General features: G+C 39.3%; 1 protein-coding gene across 1 annotated transcript in view; it reads right to left on the bottom strand.

Annotated features, from left to right (window-relative positions):
* Positions 1-4,937: 4,937 nt before the first annotated feature.
* WRNIP1 (WRN helicase interacting protein 1) overlaps positions 4,938-17,494 on the bottom strand; it is a 41,867-nt gene continuing 29,310 nt past the window's right edge. The window contains exons 5-7 of the mRNA XM_088130658.1: positions 9,118-9,273; positions 6,152-6,231; positions 4,938-5,545 (exon numbers count right to left, since the gene is read on the bottom strand). Of these exons, the coding sequence (XP_087986784.1) occupies positions 5,270-5,545; positions 6,152-6,231; positions 9,118-9,273 (512 nt within the window). The 3' untranslated portion in view covers positions 4,938-5,269. The remainder of the gene's footprint in view (positions 5,546-6,151; positions 6,232-9,117; positions 9,274-17,494) is intronic.

Consider the following 17,494-nt stretch of genomic DNA (forward strand, 5'->3'; position numbering starts at 1 on the left):
CTAGATCAGGGTTCCTCAACCTTGGCAACTTTAGGATGGGTGGACTTCAACTTCCAGAATTCCCCAGCCAGCAAGGGTTAGGGTGGCTGGGGGATTCTGGGAGTTGAAGTCCACCTGTCTTAAAGTTGCCAAGGTTGAGGAACCCTGTGCTAGATGACTCAGTGGAAGCTCATTACAGTATCAGTGCAGTCCATCCACTAGGCATAGAGAATCTCTGGTCCATCCAGCCTTCAGGCTTGTTTGGGAAACTCTCCTTCTCTAAAACCTTTTCCCTCACCCAAGGTACCCAGCCCCACTTCAAGCCACCTCTGATCAGTAGCTCATTGAGGAAAAGGACTTTTCCTGCCTTTTAATGCCCCTATAATTGCTAGTGGAGGCTGCTTTGAAGCTTAACTAAAGCCCAATGAAGGAACTCCTGGGTCAGGATGAACCAACCCTCCCCTCCTCAACTTTGTGACATCACCCCTTTGTTCATTGGCATTAATTGCTATGGGAATCCTGATTTTCAGGAGGAGTCCAAATAATATGTGCTGCCACTTGGAATTGTAATAAATTTATTGTAATATAATAAGGATTGTGATAAATCAAATTTGGACTGGATTTGTAATTGTTTTGATTCACCCTGGCTGGTCCTATGTTGTTTTCTCTTGAAATGGATCCTTAGAGGAATTGAAAAAAGCTAAAAATGAAGTGATACCAGATTGAATTATGCATGGCAGGATGCTACATATTTGTCTTAAGCCAAGGAACATGTTCAGTATAAACGTGATGCCTCAGATGCTGAGATGAGCAAGTCGGCTGAGTTGAATACCCATGAAATTTAGATTACTCTGCTCTTTGTAACGCCATGCAGCTGCTTTGTGCTTATCAAAATATATACTTCTCCTTCCTGAATATCTATTTGCCTTTCCAAGGCCAAAGGGAAATACTACTATTTTAAAAATGTCACTTCATGTGCTGCATTTCTGTATCTTAAATGTTGTGACGTACTGTGATAATACTTTTAAAAAATATTTTTAAAGGCAGTTTGCCTTGGGAAAACAAGTTATTACTGTGGTTACTGTTACTACAGATTCTATACAGGATAGAAACATGGGGAAAATCCTACCCTCTTTTGTGGAGTTGGGGTGAGGTTAAGTGTAGATTAAATACATGATGAGGGTTATAAATGCAGCCTCTTTTGTCTCCTAATTTTAAATTCCTTTGGTCATCTGGAGACAGGTTTAATATAAATCAGCTCTGTGGAAGACATATATTCACATAGCGATGAGCTGACTTCTTAGCAGTGAGCTGACCTCTTAGTTTGTACCAATTGTAAGTGAGCAGGAAGACTGATTTGGGTTAAGAAACCTGGTGCTGTTTTCCAGTTCACAAGACACGAAAGAAGCAGGATGCTCCAGGTTTGAATTTCTGCCAGGTCTCCAAATGTCTGAAGGAGCTTTAATGTTCTTTCCACAGATCTTTGCTATTTACTGATAGACTTGAATACAGTCTAGGGACAAATATAGGAATACACAATGCCATTTAGCTGGGCAAGATGTTACAAGATTCCTGGCTGTCAGCTCTTAGTAGGAATCTGTCCACTCTGACTTAGGTCATCTTCTCTTCCTTAGATGCCAACATTTTCCAGCCAACAAACATGGATTTTTCCCATTTCCTGCCTGCTTAAAGAAAAGGGAGCCAAAGACATATTAGATAACGCGTTTCTCAAAAAGAAAAGGTATTTTCAGATGTTCTTAATAAGCATCTGCTCTTTTCATTCCTCAGACACCCTTTTATTTTTCAAGAGAGGAAAGAAGGAAAGAAAGTCAATCCTCCAGTAAAACAGAATAAACATTGTACAAACAAACCAACAAAGCAATTACCCCCCCCCCAAAAAAAATCCCAAGACAAACTAAACTCAAGAAATGTCAAGAAATGCTCTGGACAAGCCAAATGCTAACCTGTAACTGAATAGCAGAAATAAGCCAGTCAAACGTCAAGAGTAAAACACCCTTCCTGCAGGTCACTATTGCCATAAAGTCCTTTACTCGCATATCTGTTTCTCCTAAACAAAACCAAGCACAATGTACCATGTTGTGGTTTATTAGCCAAGGTGTCCCTAACCGGGCCCCCTCCAGGTGCATTGAGAAAACTCCCAAAATTTCCAGCATTTTGGGAATCCTGGGGATTCTAATTCCCAAGAATACAGGCTGGAAGGAAACCTAGAGTTTCACCCTGCCTGGAGGAGAAGAAACATTCATGATTGAATTTAGGCTGAAATTTAAAAAAAAAAAAAAAGTGGGGGGAGAGAATCTCTGACAGCTAAGAAGCTTGATCTGTCTTTCTAAACAGCTGCTTTAACCACAACAAAATTGCTAGAAGATAAATGCAACTGATGAAATTTCCAGTTGTGCGAAATATGTGCCAATTGTGATGGAAGGGAAAAAAATGTTCCTATGAACATTTCCATCCAAAATAGATACTTGATGTAGTGAAATCATGGAAAAGTCTGCCTTTTCCTTCCTGCCCTTTCAGCTCATTGCTGTTTTAGGGCCAATGGTGGCTTGGGCTGTTAGTGAATATTTTTTTTCAGCTCTCATTGTTCAAAAGGTGCTGGAGATGTTTGGTGGCTGAGGTTGTGCAGACATTCTTGTAGGCATTGCAGCTGGAACTGCCGATGGGAAAAGCTTGAGGGGGCTAAAGATGCTCAAAGTGGTGCAAGGTAGGGAATGGCAGCTTTGTTGTGTGGATAAATTAAGGTCTTACTGCATGGAGAAGCACCCAGAGGGGCTTTTGAAATGTTGGGAGGTCAGAGGGGCCAAATGTGGAATTTTTTGCTAGCAAAGCAGGTGCTCAGATACAAACTCAGTTCTGACTGCAGACTGCATTTAAACTGGGACTTTATTAACTTATGGACTTGTTCCCAGCTTTACTGTACTGTTTTGAGACTTTTTTAAAAAATTACATGATCATTTAAAAAAAACAACAACCAGTAATTTGTTTTGAGAGTAAGGCTAGAGGTAATTCTAGAAGGAAGGAAATTTGAATGTAATAAATGGCCAAGCTGGCTGGAAATTCTGGGCACAACCTACCTGGAGGAATGATAGGGGAGATGTGACCAACCATTCATTGAGATATTCAGGTGCAGGTTGTATCTTTCCCACAGATTATATGCTTCTCCTTCATATGACAAGAAGAGTTTTTAAGATTTTAACTCCATGTTCATGTCGCTCAAACAGTGCTCAGACTCACCCATGGCTTATTGAAACAAGATGAAATTAAACTTAGACAAGTGATCAGTTTCTTCACAGATTTTCTGTCACTTTAGCCACTATGTAATTCAGTAATATTTAGTGGCAGTACAGGGTATATTTTTGCTGTCCTCATTAAATATTCTGAAGGCATTTTAAAGTAATCATGGTATGTTAACAAATGCTATTGCTATTTTAATGTAGCAAGATGTTTAACGAATTAAAAAAAAACGATATTACCCCAAAAGCTGTGTTCTCCAGCAGACTGACATAGCATCTACAGCACCATTTCAAAATGAAAAGTTGTGACTTTTTTTAAAATTAAACATTGAGTCACAACATTAAACTTGAGACTGAAGGTCCTTCCTCACTTGCAACTAACCATGGTACAATCGTGACATTACCCTCATCTCATCTCTACCCCAAGCTTTCAGTGTTAAAATCTCATATTACTTTATTATTATTAAATAATATAATTATTTATATTATTTTATATAATTATAAGAATAATCTAATTAAATAAAATATTAAAATATAATATTAAACTAACAGCAACGTTATTTCAGCCAGTCAGACTAAGAAGTAGGAGAAAGTGCACAGGAGGCTGCCTAAAGATGGTGGCCATGGTCTCAATGTCAGACCCACCCTGTTCCTGCTGCAGCACTGTGGCGTTTTTCACTCCAGGTCGTGATTTGCTGAAAATCAAGGCTGCATTCTGCCAAATTTCCCCAAGGTTCCTAAGCAGTCAGTGCAGTATCAATAACAAAAAATGAACTTTCACTATCGCCAAACCCTACTTGCTGGGCAAGATTAGGAAACAAGAACAATTTCATCTTCTCCTCTTCCTCTCTTTAATGCTACTCTGGGGTAAGTATAGAATCTTGGAATCTGTAAGAGGACTGTTCCACATTCATTTTTGACTTGAAAAGCTTCTTCCTGGATTTCCTGACATCTTGGCTAAGTTGCTATTCATGAGACAAGCTGCCAATGATTCACCTCAATCTCTTGATTGTTGATGTCTACTTTCCCTTCCCTTCCCTTCCTTTCCCAGCCCACCCCAGTCTCTCACAACTATCTACGTATGGAGCTTTGGGCTAGCAAAATGAAACGTCATGAACTTACTGTAAGGCTGCATACCAAAGAGAGTACCTAAAATATTATAATAACTGAAGTCTTTTAACAAAATGGACACACTAATGATTTCTAAATTAACTTTATTTACAGTTTCAAAAATAATTTGGCAAGTTACATTTCAATGATATAGGTTTTTTTCATCTTAAGATGTAAATGCAGCATTTTTCTTGCAAAGTCCTTAACATAGACTGGAATAAATCAAGTTCCAACCAAGGGCACAAGTCAAAATTAGGCCCTTTTAAATTCTATGGATTGCACTGGGAGTATTAAAATATACTTATATCAATGCCATTGAAAAAGTCTAATATCAGCTAGACTGGTCAATTTTTAATTTTTTTTTTAATTTTTGAAATAATGCTTTTATATCCTTAAATCCAGTGATTTCAGTTGCCTATATATCTGCATACTGAATATATTTCTGTATTTTATCCAAGGTTTTCAAAACAATTCTTATATTTTGCATAAAACTTCCAATAAAATTTTCTTTGCAGTACAAAACAGTTTAGGAATGTGCAGCTTTTTGAATTTCAAGTGGAAAAGGAGCAGCTCCTTAACTAGAATACATATTTTCCTGGGACTACAAAATTAGTGTAGGAAAGGCATGGCTTGTTCTGACAACATCACTGAGCATATCCATACCAGCCCAGAGCAGCTTTTTGCCTTGAATCTGAATAGCAGAATATCCCTAAAACGGTTTCATTTGTTCCAAAAATAATGATGTAATTAATATGCATATTATATAAATGCAAAACAGGTAGGCCTCCAACTTTGAGGCTACCAGTTCAGTATGACTTGCCCAGAAAAATATGGCATTCTTAAAACTGAAATTAACTTTTAAGAAAAATATTACAGGATTAATATAAGTTGTGTGTGACAGGGAAAAGAAAACACAGGCCGTTCCATCAAATTCTGGTTAGTGTAAAAAAATCGATCCCTTTCAACTCTTCAGGTAGATATTCTTGTTCTACAGGATCCTTGTACACAGGATTATATTTATAATCTTTACCATAACCTAAATTTTTCATGAGCTTGGTTGGTGCATTCCGCAAATGTAAAGGAACAGGAGGGAGTGGCCCTTGGTGCTCTCTCAGGCATGCTTTCACATTACTATAAGCTCTGTATACTTCAATAGACTTTGGTGCTCTGGCAAAATAGACTACACACTGTGCCAGTAAGACCTATGCAACGAAAAGAAGGGGAAAATTAGAGAAGGGAAATGTACTGTATGTGGCACTGAACTCTTGGAGGAAAGATAGGATAGTATGATTATTACATTTTATTGAAAAATATGGAATTGACAGAGTGGCAGGAAGAAGTACCCTATGGTTGCAATATATAACCATGTATAAACAAACAAACAGACACACTGAATGTGCAAAACTTAACATTCCATAGTTCTTTGGAATATTCTGTTCCTTTTCCGGACCATATCAATCTGGATTGTGACGATCTGGACCTGATCCAGTCCTGGAATAGTACAAACTGCTTCTGGTTCAGAATATTAACTTTTGAGAAATGACCAGATCATCCTCAGAACAACATGACTGCCACGAACCAGAGGAACGACTGTTTCCAGAGTCTTCTGGAACATTCCTTTCCCAGAATGTTAGGTTTTGTACATCCTACATTGAATTCATTGGCATGTATTCCAAGGAAAAAGGAACAAGGTTACATTATTAGTAATATAACTTAGTAATTTTATATAATAGAAGGAAACAAAAGTACAGTAGTAGGAAGAGTAACATTTAGTGGTTCTAATGTTGATTGTTTATAAATTACATTACCTCACACTCTGGCATTCCAATGAAGTGGCAGCCTTGATAAGCAGCCACAGCCTGAGGTAAGGCCAAAGGATCTGCCAATCCTAGAATGAAAGTTTATATTCTAATCAATAATATAATACATCAAGTCAAGTTGACTCAAGTAAAGCCCTGCATGGCACAGGGCCTATCTAGTTGAGGGACTGCCTGTCCTGTGTGCTCTGAAAGAGTGGGCTTCCTTCAGGTCTTGTTGATTAAGCAAAGTCATCTAGCAGGACCCAAGAAGCAGGCCATCTGTTGCTGTGCCGGCCCTTTAGAGATTCGTATGGCCGCTGCCTTCAAGTGATCTTTAAAACCTAGATTTTCTCCTAGGCCTTGGGTTAGGATGGTTGGGCTGGACCCTTTAAGGTAGGGGAGGGGGATGTAGAAGGATGGTCTGTTGTTTCCTTGGACAGTTATTGTTTCATGGATAGTTGTTGAGTTGACAGCCTAGAAATGTGATAAATAAATCAACAGGATATGTTTCTCCTGTAAAGCTGCCAACGGCAACATATTAAACTCGCTTTCATAAATATTCACCTCTGTATCATTAATATCAAAGAGAGAATATATGAAGATAGGTTTCTCTTTAGGACAAATGGCCCAGTCTCTAATTCCACTAGACAAAGAGGCAGTGTCTTGCTGAAAGTCTATAAGCTTAAGTCATTGACTCAAAGCCTTTGCTGCTCACTTGTACTCCAAGGAACAGAGCAATTCAGGGGATAAGCTAGGAGGCAGCTGGATGGAAAGCTATTAGTACATATAGAGGCACCAGAGTGACTGAGAAAAAACATTTTCAGCCAATAATGAGTTGTGGCAAACCAGGCTCTGGTTTCAAATGGAATGCCAGTTTTATTCTTTTCAAGCCAAGTGTCCAAGTGAACAATCACAGGAGAACAGATAGATAAAGTTTGTTCACTTTGACCTCTTTCCCTCAATTTGGGAGCAATGGTGAAAGTGGACATCTTGTCCAAAGGCTCCCAAAATAATGGAATCAGGATATTTGATTGTAAGTTAAACACTACATAAAGGCTTTGGTTGATGTATCAAGCAGTATACAATGAAGAAAGATGTCGGCCAACTCAACTTTGTGAGGCAGAAGAGAATGGTCCAAAGTCTTCTAGGGAGCTTCATGGTTGAGTAGTCAAATAGGGACTTTAACCTGAGTATGCCTGGTCTATATCTGGAAGAAACTACACTGCAATATGCAGGGAACCAGGCTGCAAAGATTTTTGTCATCTTAGGGACATTCAGGTTAGCCACTGGAATATCAGTTAGCCAACTGGTTGTGATATTGGAGATCTCCATATTCATCTAAATATTTGGGTATATCCAAAACTCTATACCAGACAAGCACAACATAATTTGGGAGCCATACCTCTGTCCAGTATGTCTGAAGATTCATTAACTGATGCAGGGACAAGTACATTTTCAGTTTCAATGGACCAAATACCTTTTTCACAGCGCTATCCATTAAACAGTCAAATGGCTTCTGAAGATATAATGTAGCCCATTACAGCCTGAACTTCTCCTGATATGTTAGAACTGCAATTGCCATCCATGGTAGGAATGTGGGAAGTTGCAGACTGAACACACCTGGGAACCTCAGATAAGGGGCAGGCTTGTTTAATGAATACACTCCCAATTTTTATTTTGAATTATCCACAAGTGGGCCTACAGTGACCAAGTACAATAGATTACTTGGTGATAACACCCAGATAAACATTGTGTATACATTGGTCTTATGAGAATACACTGTGGGAGTGAAATCCTACCCAAACAAGAAACTGGTGTCTGATCCATGACATCAGGGTGATCAAAGTTACTTTGCTGTCTGTGCTGAGGGATATGATAGTTTGCCTTCTCTTCCCTATGTAGAACATTCAACTGAACCGGCAGTTGAATTTTACTTCAATACTGGTGAGGGCTAGTGTCTACCAGAAGACTGGAGGACTGGTTATATGACAAACACAGTTCTGTATTTTTCCAACACAGGGAAACAGGGTGGTTGCCACCGCTGCCTTCCACTACCAGCAGCCTAAAGCTATTGACTCACTTTGTCTAACAGCAAGGTTGGCTTCGCACAGGTCTTTTCCATATCTGGGGAGTGCTCTTGGCTCCCGATAACATCCTGGATCTTGCAAAACTGAACTGACTTCTGGCCAAGCTCCTGCTCCAGAGCAAATGTCTCAAAAACATTTTGTCACAATTGCCTGCACCTTTGTAGCTGCTCTGGAGGCAGGTTTTCCCACTTGCCCTATCTTGTAATACAGTAGAGTCTTGCTTATCCAACATAAATGGGCCGGCAGAACATTGGATAAGTGAAAATGCCGGATAATTAGGAAATTATTCCATTGATACAACAACTTTATTTTCGTCACCATACTCGGGCAAATTTCAGTAAAAACTGCTTCACAACACATACGTTACTTACGTTAACATGCATGTAAACACTGCACAGTAACACACAGTAAACCAATCTGCATACAATAACAAACTGCACTGAGCGACCATTAGGAAAGGCGAGACATGACCGACACATGAGTCATAGGCTAGACGTGCATGCCTGCTGCACCTGTTGCAATCGATTTTTGTGTTGCGGCGCCGCACCGTCAGGAGCAACAAGAAAGAGTACACTCACGCTTGCAAACAAGCGGCACACTTTTCTCATCACTGATTTATGCGTGTTGTGTTTTTTTAGGGGTGTCGGATAAGATGGAATGTCGGATAAGCGAAGGTCGGTTAAACGAGACTCTACTGTAATGAGAATGGGATAGGGAGCTGGTTTATGTTACTTGCGCTTCTGTCTTGCCTGATGGAGGTAAAGCTGGTTGGCAGCGTGGGGGATGGAGTGCAGCACTGGAGATAAAACTGCTACAGTGGGTGTGAGGGTCCAGGAGCTAGCTGGATGAAAGTGCCCAAAGAAACCCACATCCTCCTGAGTTACTCACCTATATCCTCACTTGCAAATCTTACCAACCGTCTTGCTACATACAGTGGATCCTCACCCCCTTCAAGCATTCGAGCGAGCCAGTAAAGGGAAGCATTTTCGTCAGAGCCACGCATAGATTTATGCAGTGCAGAGATGCAGTTATAATGCTCTTCACCTATTGAGAAACAGACCAAAAGCAACACGCTGCTTGGGTCATCCAATGCATCTGAGTAGCACTGGCTGTGCAATTTAAATAATATTTTTCCCGACGCATATATTTATTACAGTCTGCCTGTATTACCTTTAAAGACAGGTAAAAGTTGCATTCTTCAAAACAGCTGTGTGCAAAGACCCTGCTGCATGTTTTTTGTTCCCAGCCTCAAGCTGCTTTTTGTGGGACATTATATCAATAGTTTTACATTATATTATATTGGTGACACAACACATGACAATATTGAAGACTGCATCATTCTGCCTCTGAATTTCCAGGCAAACCTTTTTGTATTTTCATTAGCAGAAGGGTACATCCACACCCCTCCCTCTTCTGTGGGATTTCCTGAAAGTGGATCTAGGTGTATCTCACAAGAGTGGCCTCTTCCACAACACACAAGGCTAACAGACAGCTATTTTTAATAGTGCTCCACACCAAGAGCCAATTGGGATGCTGTCATTATCAGGTTAATATAAGCAGCCTGTCTACACTCCCTGTCCACAGAGCTCAGGCTTTCAGCTCTGCTTGAGCTGGCAGCAATAAACAAAGCAGCTGAGAGTCTTGTCCCACTCTTGGGAACGGGTCACCTGGTCTCCTCCCACCAAGGTGGCCTTTAAATATTCCAAAAGGCAAGTGCAGCCTGTTCTTCTCAGGTGGCATCCTTTTGTGCAGTGTTTTTAACCCCTCAGATGTTTTGAAAGTATTAGAAGTGGGAAAATAGGGGGGGAAATGAGCTCTAATGATATAGAGATATGTTTACATCAATATTATTATAACTGCCATTAAATATTCATCTCTAAAAGTCCCAAATTATGCATGTAATGAAGAAAGTTGTGACCTGCAACAGTTTCTTATGAAATAATTAAATGGTATCCAAAGGAGAAAAGTAACCTATAAAAATCTGTTGAGGCTAGAAAAAAATAAAAATAAAAGAGAATTACTTCTCCACAGCAGCAAAGGAAACTTGAGAAATAGCTCAAGAACATTTGAAGTACAGGAAGAACTACAGTTGCCAAAGAGTGAGTAAAAGAGAAATTATTTCTGGATAATGTTGAAATGTATGCCCTAAAAGCTTTAAATGTTAAGTTCTGTAAATCTTAAAGCAACGCTTGGAAATGTATTACAGCACATCACAATGGATGTCTTCAACTTCTTTGGCCATGCTGGCTGGGAACTAGAGGAACTGAAGTCCAATATACGTGAAGGGTGCTATGTTTGCAAAGGCTGGTACAAATATACCAAATTGTCTTGAACAATGCCAGGCCATTGATTCATTTAACCCATAACTGTTTGTTCTGACTGGTACTGGTTCTCCAACTGGAACTCTCAAGAGAACTTTTTCCGCCTTGCTGTCAAGCATATATTCTGTCTAGAGATGCTGAGAGATGAAACAATGGAATTTCCTTTTGCAAAGTTATACTCCGATAGTTTCAATCTCACCCCAACAAGTGTACTGGACTTTTATTTTGGAATATTAATTAGCTTTTCTGAGAGCTTATCTAGGTGAGTCTACTATTTATTTAAAGCTCCAATTCAGATGTTTTGGATGAGTCACTGATTACATTTGGCTTCTGTTGAAATACAAATTATTTCTACTTAAGTGTATCTTTTTTCACTTTCATGGTATATGCCACCATTATTGTAAACAAAACCAGTTCAACTTACAGTGCTCAATGAAAAAAAAAAATAAGGCCAGTGACTTATATAGGATATGTTTGCAACACATGGTAATCAGTGCAGATTTTAAAAACTGAACAGTACACATATGGCCACATCTTAATATAAAGAGAATAATCTATATGACAAGCATATAACCAAGAGTTCAGCACTTAGAAGTAAGAGCAATGGCCATATATTTTAGTGTCTGTCCAAGGACACTGCCAGAAACAGGATGAAATAGATTATTGGCCAAATTCTGTAAAGCTGTACACTTCGAAATGGAATAATTGCTGCTGCAAGATTGAACAAAAAGGGGAGATATTGTACTATTGTCATAACGTATGCCCCTTTTTTTGGTTAGAGTTGCATTTTGCACAAAGCTTAAAGTAGTATGTATTTCCCTTATTACAGGGCTTACTCTGTGCCATTGGAGAGTTAAAAAAAAGTTTTACAAAATATAGATAAGAAAAGCTAGCAACAGAGTAAAGCTTAGTACTGAGAAAATTAGAAATATGCCTATCATATAATTAAATACCAGCACATAACTAATTTAATGCAAGCAGACAAGTCTAATCCTCAAAGCACAATCTACAATTTTGATCTTACTACAAAGACTAGAGTTTGTGATACAAAATGAGGTCAAGAGATGAATTTAGCAAGAGGTTGTATCAAATTAAGAATCCTTATATGCAGTTACATGCAAATTGTCCAACATAAAAAAATTACAAAACAATTTCAATCACTCAGATTGAAGTAAAGTCCTGCATAGATATTGTTAGCATCATTATATTATTTTTAAAAGAAATGTCAATACATTGCTGAAAGTGCTCTAGGGGAAACATACAAAATGCCACGTTATTCTTAGCCACAAAGAAAGCCATTTTATTCAACTGCCACACTGCTGTAGGGACTGCTACTATGTGTTATCCTATCCCTTCAAATGCTGTTCCCTTTGAGACCAGAGCATGGAGTTTACATTCACTGCCAATCTCCTTTCATTAGTTTCCTCTTGCAGAGCCCTGTGGCCTCTTCCTATTCTTTGCACCTTTTGCTGGAACAGGTGCAGAGACTCTGCAGAACAGCCAGTGAGAATCAGGCCAACTGAATTAAACAAATGCCTTTTGGCATCATGGTTTCTTCCATACATAGAAACACAGGGAGCAGCATTATACTGACTAGTGTACTTAGTTTTAACCATTGTGATTTGTAAACCATGCTTATGTCTTGCTACAGTGTCTAAAACTAGATTCTGTGGCAGTCTCAGCAAACTACCGATTAGATCAATGCGTGAAACCACCTGCTGAATCAGATTACAGGCAGACCTAGCCCAGTATTGCTGATAGTGATAGCAGTGATTCTTTAGGGCAGGGTTGGCAACCTTCTGTGGAGGGGACAGAGGCCACACTGTGCCATTTTCTCCTGTTTCTCTCTCAGCTTGCTTTTACCAGCCCCAGGTGGGGACTTTTTTGCTCTGCCTGCACCAAGGTGGCTGATAAAGCCATCGGCAAAATGGCCACCCAAAGAGGCAGCAAGTGCTTCCAAGAACAGCCGAATGGATAGCCACTCTCTCATGGGCCGGATGTATATATTTCTTTTTGGGAAAGAAATATACAGGCTGGATGATTTCAGCCCATGGGATGTAGGTTGCCGACCTCTGCTTTAGGGCATCAGGCAAGAGTTTCTGAAGCTTGGAAGTGGTAGGGACTGAACACGGATCTTGTGTCATCAAAGCAGATGCTTAATATTGAACTATAAGTATAGACTGCATTTAAACTGGGATTTTATTATTTTATGGACTTGTTCCCAGCTTTACTGTATGTATTCATTTTACTGTAACTTGTTTTTAGAGTAAGGTTGGGGATAAAATAAATTTGGATGGAATAATAGGCCATACTGGCTGGAAATTCTGGGAACAATAAAGCTAAACAATGGTAGGTAGTAGAAGATGTGATAAACCAATGTTTTAATCTCCTGATGTGGCTTGAATCTCTCCTCCCCACCCCCAGCACACTGCAGAAGAGCCGATTTCATTAGACCCATGCTGGGAGTGAGGGGTGGTCTTTGAAGGTGCACTCTGAAGACTTTTATTCACACCTGAATGAGGTGATTCTTTGGAGACAAAATGGCTAAATTTTGGAAGCTGCTATGTAAATATAACTTGAAGAGTGTTATATTTTGGGGAAGAGTGATTTAGAGTAAGGATTCTCAAACTTTTTTGTCTCACGACCCCCTTACTTTCCTAAAAATTATCGAGGACCAGAAAGAGCTTTTGTTTATGTGGGTTATATCTATCAATATTTACCATATTAGAAACTAAAACTGAAAAAAATAAAATATGTCTTAATTTATTTAAAAATAATAAACCCATTACACATTAAGATAAATAACACATTTATTAAAAATAGCCCTATTTTCTTAAAAAAAAAATAGTAAGAAGAGTGGTATAGTTTTACTTTTTTTGCAAATCTGTTTAATGCCTGGCTTAATGGAAGACAGCTGGATTTTCATATCTGCTTCTGCATTCAATCTGTTGAGATATGTTGGTTTGGTTTAAGTATATGAAGAAAATCCAGCCTCACAGAGATATATAGTTGGAAAAGGGAGGAGTATTTTAACAGCCTTTTCAGATATTTTTCTTCTTCTAGATCATTCTAGATCATCTAGATCTCAACGGGGGCGGTACCGTCCCCGGGGGGGCAGTGGGAGGATGCTGAGGGGCGGTGAACTTGTTTTGGGTGGTAGGGGGGCGGTGGGCACGTTTTGGGCGGTAGAGGGGCGATGAGCATGTTTTGGCATTCGAGCTTAATTTTAGAACTCCCCAAAAAATTTATTAAATCGATTATCTGGTTTACACCATTTGTACCAGCAACAAAACGAACTTACGCGACGGCTGCCCTCACGCACTTCTAAGAATGGTGAGACAAATTTGTATTCTAGGTAGGATGACCTTGAAGAACTCGACACTACGATTCTTCTCCGATCCCAACCAGCACACCGCATGCGTCAGCTGTTTTCCCGCACGATTAATCGCAGCGCGTGCGTCAGCTGTGTTCCCGCGCGATTAATCGCAGTGCGTGCGTTGAGCGTCCTTTCAATATGAATGCTTGATCTGACCCGTGTTTCTTGAGTTGCTTTTCGTTCGTTTCATTTTTTTTGCATTAGTCATTTTAATTTTAATAAAAGGAATGCAATTACCTTCCAGGGCAAAAGTATCGAATTAAATCGAACAAATTTGGTGTGTAAGTCTACTGAAAAAAATTACTTAAAATTTTTGCCTTTTATAATTCAGTAACTCCCCCCCCAAAGGGTGGCGTTGAAAAATTTTCCGCTCCTTAGGGGGGCGGCAGCTTCAAAAAGGTTGAGAATCACTGTTCTAGATATTCTACTAAACCAAAATTCAACAAGAATGCTATTGGATTTAAGCCATAAATCCATCCAAATTTGATAAAATTGTGGTTCCTGCCTCTGATATCTCAATATTTTAACTTTGTAATTTTTTCTAATGTAGCAATTGAAGAGGCCTTGCTAATCTACATCTCAATTGTTGTGCTTCTAGAGTTTTCCAATGTTGGGCAATTATTATTTTAGCTGCTACAGTTAGATAATAAGTTCCTTATTTTTAAGCTTGAGGTTTGGTCCTGTAAATAAATGCAGTAAGCCTAACTCTGGGGAGCATTCAGTTCTTTGTTTAGTGATGGTACTTATCTCCCCAAAATTTTTACGCCAAAAGGGAATAGCTTTTTTACCCGTACCTCATTTTGTAACATCTTGCATTGGTCCTTTTGAAAATATTGGTTCACTGAGTTATGCAGATCTTCTAAACGTTGACACATTTCATTATGCAATATCAAAAATTCACATTTGTTAATATTACCACTGATTGGGAAGCTGTGAAGCTCACAGTGACAGATACAAGTTTTCCAAAATTCTAATTTTTGCTTGAAAATTCAAATGTCATCATTGGCAACAAATACTGTCAGTGTTTTCCTTGAAGTAACAGTCTCACTTTGTTGATTTCTGAGAAAATTTCTGCCAAATACCCAAGTCTGAATCACCGTAGTCATCTGTATATTGTTCTTCCAAGTAAAAAAGGTGTTCCATTAAAAAGTGGTTAGTTTAGCTCACAGCTCAATCACAAGTCTTTTCCTTGAGACAACCATCATACTTCAGGATGCAGAAGTGCTTTATGTGTACTTCCCATTTCTTCAAACATTAATATTAAAGACATGTACTCAAGGGTTGAGATTTAATAAAACTAATAATTTTTACTGCTTCATCAATGACATTCTTAAGTGAATTTTTTTTTTTTACTGCAAGTACATGTTGAAGAATACAATGACTACCAGTACAATCTTTGGTGCCACTGCCTTGACTCATGCTAAGGCACCAGCATTTTGCCCACCATTGCTTCTGCACCATCAGTGCATATGTCAACAAGGTTGTTCCAGGATAAACCAGGAGACTCCAAAACGTTATTCAACACTTTGAAGATTTCCACACCTCTTGTGTTTGTTGCCGAGCACTCACATAAAAGAAGATCTTATATTATTAGTTGGTGCTCATCTGGACAAATACAAGCAAACCAACAAATCCAGCCAACCTGTAGATTCACCCATTTGCAAGGCAAAAATTCAGTTCTGCAGACGAGGTATTAACTCAGTCTTCATGTTTGCAGCAAAACCTTTAATTCAATGAAGTACTATATCATTGGAAAGTGGCACTGCTGTGATTTCTTTTACCATCTTTTCATCCAGCAGGCATTCAGCCACGGCAACTGTGCAAGACTTTATTAATCTCTCAGCTATTGTGTGCGCTTTTCTGGCCAATCGAATGCAATAAGATGCTTCAGTGGCTTTTTCATTTCAAGTTTGAAAAACTGTAACAAACCATTTTGGTTTTTAAGCAGCTCATCATGTCTACATTTAAAATATTCAATTCCTTTTTCTTTAAAGTCTGAATGATTGGTCTCCAAATGGTGCTGCAGCTTAACTGGTACAATAATACCATTCGAAAATGTTCTGTTACATAAGACACAATAAATTAAATTAATTTAATTTAATTTAATTTAAATAATTACCTCTATAAAGCCGAGGGAAAGATAGTTTTCTTCATGTTTTTGTTTCTTATTTATGGTTTCTCCTAGTCTCTTTGGAGGTTTTGAGTAACAAGCAAATAAGGCCATAGCATTCCCCCCAATAGTCACTTGTTGCGTTACTTGTAGAGGAGAAGAAGCCTAAAACAGCAACCGTCTTAAATTGCACTCTTTGTTGCTTTCCTTGATACCCTCCTGAAAAGCCCTTCATGGTCTGGGCTCAGGATACTTGAAGGACCACCTCTCTCCAGTGGTCTCTGCCCACTCTATTAGATCTGTTGAGAAGAGCAGGCTTTGCATCCTCTCAAATAAAGAATGCCATCTTGTGGGATCCGGGAAGCATGCCTTTTCTGTCATGACCCTGCCCTTTGGAACAATTTATCACCTGTGATGAGATTGGCCCTGACCTTGCTGGCCTTCCAGAAAGCACTGAAACCCTGAATGTTTGCCGAGGCATGGCGGTTGGAAGTTAGTGAAGCCCAGGGGGGTTGATGTGATTTCGTGGTTTTTACCCTCAGCTGCCATTTTTTAAAACTGTTTCTTGTATGTTTTAATGCTCATTTACAGTGGGGCAAAAAAGTATTTAGTCAGCCACCAATTGTGCAAGTTCTCCCACTTAAAAAGATGACAGAGGCCTGTAATTTTCATCATAGGTATACCTCAACTATGAGAGACAAAATGAGGAAAAAAATCCAGAAAATCACACTGTCTGATTTTTAAAGAATTTATTTGCAAATCATGGTGGAAAATAAGTATTTGGTCACCTACAAACAAGCAAGATGTCTGGCTCTCACAGACCTGTAACTACTTCTTTAAGAGGCTCCTCTGTCCTCCACTCGTCACCTGTAGTAATGGCACCTGTTTGACCTTGTTATCAGTATAAAAGACACCTGTCCACAACCTCAAACAGTCACACTCCAAACTCCACTATGGCTAAGACCAAAGAGCTGTCGAAGGACACCAGAAACAAAATTGTAGACCTGTACTAGGCTGGGAAGACTGAATCTGCAATAGGCAAGCAGCTTGGTGTGAAGAAATCAACTGTGGGAGCAATAATTAGAAAATGGAAGACATACAAGACCACTGATAATCTCCCTTGATCTGGGGCTCCATGCAAGATCTCACCCTGTGGGGTCAAAATGATCACAAGAATGGTGAGCAAAAATCCCAGAACCACACGGGGGGACCTAGTGAATGACCTGCAGAGAGCTGGGACCAAAGTAACAAAGGCTACCATCAGTAACACACTACGCCGCCAGGGACTCAAATCCTGCACTGCCAGACGTGTCCCCCTGCTTAAGCCAGTACATGTCTGGGCCCGTCTGAAGTTTGCTAGAGAGCATTTGGATGATCCAGAAGAGGACTGGGAGAATGTCATATGGTCAGATGAAACCAAAGTAGAACGTTTTGGTCTAAACTCAACTCATCGTGTTT

Source organism: Python bivittatus, unplaced genomic scaffold (genome assembly GCF_059951505.1).
Source record: "Python bivittatus isolate LINGU-HERP-01145 unplaced genomic scaffold, Pbiv_v1 ctg000840_np1212, whole genome shotgun sequence".
Taxonomy (NCBI): domain Eukaryota; kingdom Metazoa; phylum Chordata; class Lepidosauria; order Squamata; family Pythonidae; genus Python; species Python bivittatus.